This window comes from Microtus ochrogaster, chromosome 2 (genome assembly GCF_000317375.1).
Source record: "Microtus ochrogaster isolate Prairie Vole_2 chromosome 2, MicOch1.0, whole genome shotgun sequence".
NCBI classification, from domain to species: Eukaryota; Metazoa; Chordata; class Mammalia; order Rodentia; family Cricetidae; genus Microtus; species Microtus ochrogaster.
The window spans coordinates 13,548,433-13,556,543 of NC_022010.1; the positions used below are offsets into that span (position 1 = coordinate 13,548,433).

Sequence of the window (8,111 nt, forward strand, 5' to 3'; positions counted from 1 at the left end):
TGACCAGTTACTGTGTTAGAACACGCTGTGACTGACCAGGATGACCAGTTACTGTGTTAGAACACGCTGTGACTGACCAGGATGACCAGTTACTGAGTTAGAACACGCTGTGACTGACCAGGATGAGCATCTGCTTGTGTTTTTTAAAATACACTTTCCCCTCCACCCTCCCTCCAATCCTTCCTATGTTCCCCCTTCTCAAATTGACAGCTCCAAAAGGCAACCAGTAGGGATGTCATCCTTGTAGGAGGCTGGTTCTCCTCTCAATATCATTATTTGCCTACTTCTTTCCTCATGGCTGGGACCCTGTGAAACTTCTGGTTTTTAAATAAACGGGTAAATTACAGTGGACTCAGGGCTGTCATGGTACCTTGGCTTTCACATGCCCGGTGAGCCTTGTAAGTGGGGAGCCCGCCGTGTCTGAAGTGTCTGGTGCACTGGGGTCTGTCTTGGCAGTTGTCATGATCTTACTTTCCCTTTATTTCTAGCTGTGCTGGTTGCTGTGGCAGAGTAGGACAACAGGTGGTCTCCAAATGCTGCGATAACAAGCTAATGGTAGTCTGTAATGCCAGCAAAACTATGTAGACAGTTAGAGACTCCACCCCTCAGAGGAGATGGTGGCTGTATGTGTATATGCGTGTGCCTGCACGTGTGTGTTCATGCATGTGTGTATGTGTGTTGCTGTGCTACACAAATGTGCTTCTGTGGTTTTTAGTTTTGCTGTTTTAAGACAGGGTCTAGCTTTGTAGCTCTGGCTGGCTTTGAACTTGCAGCTATCCTCCTGTATCTGGAATGTCGGGATCATACAGGACGCACCACATGGGGCTTATAGTTCTGTTCAGAAGGGGCTGAGTGTCCTCATCAGATGGGTGACTGCATAGGGAAAGCAGGCTTCTGGCCAGACACAGGCACATGGGTGGAGGGAGCCCCATGGGAAAGGGGAGTGCTGGGAACAAGTCTGGACAGTTTGGGAGGAAGGACAGCATGAGGGAGAGGGCCTGATTGACCTGCTGTGACTCCTTCCATCTTTGGTGACTTCGAGGAACAGAGCAGGCATGAGGGTACACCTCGTGGACAGCAGAAGACGCCAGCACTGGGCTAGTGCCCTGTGGCTGCTGAAGCAGGTCACCACACCACAGCACTGGCGTCTCACAGCAGGAATGCCTGTGGCACAGTCTAGGGGCCAGAAGCCTGGCATGCCATGCCAGGAAAACATCATCTGTCTTGCCTTTCACTTCTTGCTGAGCCGGCTCCCTCCGCTGTAGTGGGTTGTGGTCACAGCTATGTCAATAGAAAAGAGCACAGATGGTGAGCGTCTGGTTCGGGGTGGGCTACACAGTGGAGATAAAGGCAGCCACCACCAAGATTGGTAGGGGATGGGCAGGACAGTGGGGACCTAGGAGTCACATGAACAAAGGTGGTGGAAAGTGTCATGTCTGTCAGATTTCTGCTTACTGCCCAGTAACGTGCTTGTGTGTTAAATACAGCAAGATTGCACACCTTGTACATACACTAAGCCTGTAGAAAGTGGTCAGAGGCCACTCAGGTTGTGACCTTCAAGTCACTGGGCTTGCATCAACTGACAGACTTCCAGTACTGTTAAGAATTTTCAAGCCGAATGGTGGCAGCACACACCTTTAATCCCAGCACTCTGGAGGCAGAGGCTGACGGATCTCAGAGTTCAGGACCAGCCTGGTCTACAGAGCAAGTTGCAGGACAGCCAGAGCTACACAGAGAAACCCTGTCTCTAAAAACCAAATAAAGAGAATTTCCATTCATTTGTTCATATTGGCTCATGTAGTTCAGCGGTGCCATTTGGTTTGTCATGCTGAGGTCATCTTGTGTGTAATAAGGGAGTCAGAGACTGCCAGTCTGGGTGGTAGAGGCACACACAGGCCTTTAATCCTAGCACAGTTAAGAAGCAGGCAGTTCTGTGAGTTCAAGGCCAGCCAGGTCTTCAGAGCGAGATCCCGGACAGGCTCCAAAGTTACACAGAAACCCTGTCTCAAAATCTGCCCCCACTCCCAAAGAAAATTAGGAAATGGGGGCAGACTCGTCTGCCTTAGGGAGACACAGTTAAAACTATAGACAAGGGGGCCAGACCTGGTTGGCTTAAACCTGCCTCCTTCTGTATTATATTCCTCTCTAGCTCTGGGATTAAAGGTGTGCACCACTACCACCCAGTTTCTGTGGCAAACTAGTGTGGCTACTGGGATTAAAGGTGTGTATCACCACTGCCTGGTCTGTATGGCTGATCAGTGCAGCTGTTTTACTCTCTAATCTTCAGACAAACTTTATTTATTAAAATACAAATGAAATATCACCACATTTACCCTTTTTGTCTAGAATAAAAAAGGCTGTAACTAATATAAGAAAAAACTATACACAATAAATACAATACATAGGCAATAAATGCATCAATAATGTGTAGTCCATTTGCATTTGACAAATTCAGAGAAAATACTCCATATCTATGCTATCTTGTGAGTCCAAAGTCTTGTACTGGATTTACTTTCTATCATAATTTGCTTTCTGCATCTGGTAAACAAGGGAAGCTATAACCCTCTAGTCTTCAACTACCTCAGAGACCCAAGAAGGAAATAATATTAACTGAGTAAGCAGGAAGTGTGAGCAAGTGACTTCCAAAAACTACAAACGACAGAAACAGCTGGCTGCTTGGACAGTCACCCAGAGTTCCTCTGCAATGTGGGGGCATCCATCTTTGGCCTGACAAGTATCACTGGAAACTCAGGCTTCTGACCTGGCCCTAGCCAGCAGGGCTTCAGGAAGTCTCTCATCTCTGTAAGCCTTGCATGGGCAGAGGGAGCTTATATCTGTTTTCTTCTTGTGGAGTTCGTTTCTTCATGGGTCTCCTCATCTCAGACAGGTTTTTTGTTTTTTTGGTGTGTCGTGTGTGTTTGTGTGTGTCGTGTGTATGTGTGTGTGTTTGCATGCGCACTGGTGGAAGCCAACAATCAGGGGTCTCTCTTTTGAGACAAGGTCTCTCATTGAATGTGGAGCTCACCTATTGGCTGGGTTAGCTCCCCCCACCTCGTCCCCAGCACGGAGACACACTGGGCTTCTACTTGGGCACAAGGGATCTGAACCCAGTCCTCAGGCTCGTAATTGATGGACTATCTCTCCAGCTGCCACCACCCCCCATTTTGAAAGGGAGGCACTTTATTTTCCCAGGGTGTCTGCCTTCTGTTTGCACTGACATCAGAAAGGTGGGGTTTTGCTTGTGTGTGCTTATTGTAAGGGGGCGGCTTCTTCTTTGTGGGGTTGTATGACTGTTAAAATGAGTTGGGTGATTAAAAAAGCCAAGTGGTAGTTCAGAGTAGAAAGGGTTTGAAAGTGAATGATTTCACACACAAGCCCCCGCACGCGCGTGCACACACACACACACGGCCAGGGTGGCTGTGTTAACTGACTCGGGGCCGATGTCCTAGACGGCCTTCCTCTAGCTCATGGGGCAGAAGTAGCCATGCAAATGGGGCCCTGATAAACATGTCACACCACACAGTTCGCTTTACTGGAGGAGGAAGCTGAAGTGAAACCGAGAACATTTACAGAAATGGTTCTTCACCACAGAAATGGTTTCCTGAAAAGATTTCTTAGGGTTAAGGAAAAGGATGGACCGTGGGAAAGATCAAGGGGCCCTGCCACTGCCGGCCTGTGTGCGTGTGTCATGCTGCTGCTGTCCCCAAACAAGGGTGTGAACAGCTTGGATTCTCTTTAAGCCTGACATTTGTTAAAGCGGACGTCCCTCTGTAGTCTCAGATCTCTGGCTGGGCCAAGGTAGCCCTGCTCATCTTCCCTAGCCCTTCCATCCTGTCTCTGCTGGAGTTACAAAAGCTAAGAAAAGTTTGGCCAGCCCACAGCATTCCCGACCCTTGTCCTTGTTGCCTTGCCCTCCTGGAGTTTGGGGACCTTGTCTGGGTGGCCATTTAGGGTGTGCTGTCATTTGTTCACATAAAAGCATCTGCTGGCCCCGAGGGTATAAGACATACAGCTGGTTCAACAGCTGTCATCGTGGAGTTTGACTGCTTTATTGATGGGTGGCCTTGGCAAGAGTCCTGTTAGATTGTCTTGTTTTTAGCTCAGGCTTCCTTGTGTTTCTGGGACTTTGTGCTGTGTAGGGCAAGTGGTCCCGATGGTACCCTGTGGGAACAGGAGGTTTTGTATTTGCATTTTATAGAGGAACGGAAGTGGTGCCTCTCAGTTTAGCCGTGTGGTCCCCTGAGAGTTTGGGAGGGTGTCTGCCTGGCCCTCCAGACAGTCGGTGGTTGGTCTGGGTTCAGGGTGTGTGGGCCTGGAGCTCAATGCATGGTAGGCAGGTGCCCTGCTGCTGAGCTGTGCCTTTATGACAGAGGCAAGTGCTTGAATGTCACCTTTCCCACGCCCATCTCATGACCCTGGGCTCACTGTGTTGCTTCTGCTAAGAACTTCTAGGGACATTCTGCTTTGGAAACTACCCACAGTGTGTGACCCTCTGTGCCCCCGGATAGGCTTAGACTCAAGTGACATTCTTAGAGAGCTCGGTGGGCACACAATGCTCACTTTTTCCTGCTCCATATTTTGTTACCTTCTCACTGTTGGATGGTAGGGGTGAAAGCAGGGCCTTGCACATGATTAACCAGAAGCACACTGGATCCCAGCCTTGTTCTGGGAGTGAGAGTTGGGCTCAGATGATTTCTGTTCTGTTCTGTAAGGGGGGGGTGCACACTGGTGGATGAGCAGATTTCATTGAGTGGTCCCTGTGCTCTGGGGCCTGGTGTGCCAAACACCATCCGGTAGCTTGGATTTTGATGGGGTGTGACAGATGGTGAAAAAGTGAGTTCGTGAGCGTGGTGGCTGAGTTTACGATAGTCAGGGTAGCCTCGGTGTGAAAGCATGAAGAACAGGCCCCACTCCAGAGCCCGAGTGCTCAGCTGCTGGGAAAGGGGCAAGAGTGACCTTGCAGAGAGGGTGGAAGACACTTTCCTGAGTAGTGTTTCCGGCGTGAGCTTTCTCTGCCCACCTTAGGCCTCGAGGGTGCTGGTTTTTTTTTCAGCAAATGCTGCAGGACGAAGAATTACAGTTCAGTATTGACACATACAAGCCACATGACTGTAGGGCCACGGTGTCTCCATCTTCATGCTTGGGAAACCGAGGCAGGACAGCTGTCAGTTTGTGACCAGCCTGGCCTACATAGTGAGACCCTGGCCGGCCCATAGCAGTTTGTTTGCTTGTGACCAAGCCTGATTTGGGGATAACCATAGATTCAAATGTCAGACATAAGACACAGCCTCTGTGTCCTTCATCTCATCCCCAAGTGGTAGACTCTGGCAAGGTTCTCCACATACATTCTCAGAGTCAGGCAGGATAGAGAACAGAGATCTCTGTCACCAGTCAGAGGGTGTCAGCTCACAGCCCTCCTGCCCCATCACAAACCCCACACCTCCTCATTTTGATGTTTGAGACTACTGCACACGTGGAATCATGGGATACATGACCCTTCAGGGTTGGCTTTTTTCACTCCTGACTCCCGGGGTATTACTTGAGTTGTCCGCGTGTGAGCGTGCCCTCCTCTTTCATTGCTGTATAGCATTCCGTGGCATGGATGTGCACAGCTGGCTGTTTTCGTACTTCAAGTTTTAGATTATTTTGAACAAATCTACTGGGAAATTCAAGTGCAGAGGGGTGTGTGTGTGTGTGTGTGCGCGCGTGCGCGCACGCACGCATGCACGCACGCACGAACTTTGTTTCCCTGGATGAATGCCCAGGAGTAAAGTTTCTGGGTCAAATGATCTTTCCATGTTTAGTTTCCTAAGAAGTGCCAGAGTGAACGTTCATGGTTTATTTGTGTCTGTTCTTCCCAATAGCTTAACAATGGAAGGAAGACTCAGGTGGCCATAGTCCATGAAGCCCACAGAGAGCCCCGAGTCCCTCTGGGGCAGATGAGGCTCAGGAGCCCTACCTGCTTCCTGGGGCCTCCTTAAAGTTCCGCCTTCCACTTGCAGCAGAGATTGAGTGTCCCCATGCCACCATCCTTGGGGTGCTGCTGGCGCTTGTTTTACAGTGCTGAGTTGGGTTGGGGGGGTCAATGGCTTTGTGACTGGGGTGCTCTGATTTTGGAGGTGGTCTTTAGGGCCTGTGGGAGGATCTAGGTCAGCTGCTGCTGTGTCTGCTGAGCAGATGCCCTCTGCCTGGTGATCAAGGGCTTTTCCTTGGTTCTGGGAGTTCCTCGTGTGTTGTTGCTGTGCGTGTCCCACGTGAGGGTGCTGGGAGTCATAAGAGGTACCGTGGCCACCTACCTGGTGGGCGGTGGGGAGCAGAGGACTAGATAAGAACACGAGAGGAAGGAGGTCCTAGCAGAAATAGCCTGGGTGTGGCAGCAGAGAATAGTAAAGGGAAAAGAAATGCCTGGGTGGGGTTGAAGAGCTGCTGGGTGAGGGGTAGCAGTGGGCAGGCCATGGAGAGGGAGCGCGTCACGTGTCAGGAGTGAGCAGACAGGGAACTGGAGGGCAGATGTATTTGTTTCTTGCTTTTCTCTGAACAGACTGTGGCCAAGCTTTGCCCTTCGTCCTCTCACAGACCTCCCCAAGGCCCACACAGGCAGCTAGCTCTCAGTATCTGTCAGCCAGAGAGCCTGGAGTCAGTGGGAGGAGCCCTTGATGTGCACAGCCAGCCCCTTCCCGTTGGGTGTGCTTTGCTAATGGGGGATGACCCAGGGGCTGTTGTGGGCGTGGGAAAGATGGGAGAAGCAGTCACTGCAAACATAGTTCTCTCGGCCCAGCTGGGCTCCTTTGATCTGAGGCTGACGATGAAGCAGATGTTGACATCCTCCCAACTTAGATCCTCTGATAAAAGTGGCCCCTTTTCCTCTGCAGCGGCAGGAGCTTGCCCTGGACAGTCCAGCACAGCGGCAGCTGTACAGAATTCAAATCACAGTGCAACCATTGAAGCCAAAGCCCATGGGGAGGGAAGTGGGCCTTGCCTTTTGTGAATGGGGAGAGCGCCCACAAGAAGGTGGAGGGGCAAGAGTGTCTGCCCAGCACTTGGAGCCATCTGGGAGAGCAGGGTGGAACTTGGGGGGCGTGGCATCTGGGAGGGGCCATGTAGGACTTGCCCGTGAACTGAGCACCCTGAGTCTCACCAGCCTGTGTGTTTCTTGCAGACACAAATGGTTCAGCTTAACAAAGAGATGACACTGGCTAGCAACCGGAGCCTGGCGGAGGAAAACCTTTTGTACCAGCCCCAGCTGGATGCGCAGAAAGCTCGCCTGACCCAGAAATACCAGGAACTCCAGGTTCTCTTTGAGGCCTATCAGATAAAGAAGACCAAGCTAGGTAACTTCTCAGGCAATCTTTTGAGACTAAAGAGTTGAAGGAATGCTGGGCGGTGTGTGAACCTTTAATCTCAGCATGGGGAGGCAGAAACAGACAATTACCTGTAAGTTTGAGGCTAGCCTGGTCTACAGAGTGATTTCTAGGAGAGAAATCACAGAAGAAGACACAAAAATGCTGTCTCAAAAAACAAACAAAAAAAGGAAACATTGTCTGGACTGGAGAGGTGGCTCAGGGGTTAAGAATATTTGCTGCTCTTCTAGAGGTCCTGAGTTGGGTTCCCAGCACCCACAGCTGGCAGCTCACAACTTCCTGTAACTCCAGCTCCAAGGGATTTGGTGTCTTCTGGCACCAGCATATACATGCAGACACACACAAATGTTAAAACACCTGCTGTGGTGGTGCACACCTTTAATCCCAGCACTCAGAAGACAGAGGCAGGTGGGTCTCTGAGTTTTAGGCCAGCCTGGTCTACAGGGCGAGTTAAAGAAACCAAAGTTAAAGTTAAAGAAACCAAAAAACCAGAATCACCCCCTTCTGTGAAATGTGGTGGTGGTAGCTGCTGTTTGCTCTAGTCCCCTGTCTCTTACTGCAGTAAAGTTACCGACAGCCACTTAACCAGAACCTAAAAACAGATTAAAAGACCAGACACACCAGGTCCTGGTGCCGGGATGCTCCTCGGGAGGCTTCTTTTGCCACACGGCGCATTCTGTGACTCAGGGAAGGGGATGCTCTGTCCCACACGGCGCATTCTGTGACTCAGGGAAGGGGATGCTCTGTCCC

General features: G+C 50.6%; 1 protein-coding gene across 1 annotated transcript in view; it reads left to right on the top strand.

The window, feature by feature from the left end:
- Window positions 1-8,111, top strand: part of Vps37b (VPS37B, ESCRT-I subunit) — a 28,498-nt gene that overhangs the window by 16,277 nt on the left and 4,110 nt on the right. Inside the window, exon 2 of the mRNA XM_005344398.3 lies at window positions 7,160-7,331. Within this exon, the coding sequence (XP_005344455.1) occupies window positions 7,160-7,331 (172 nt within the window). The remainder of the gene's footprint in view (window positions 1-7,159; window positions 7,332-8,111) is intronic.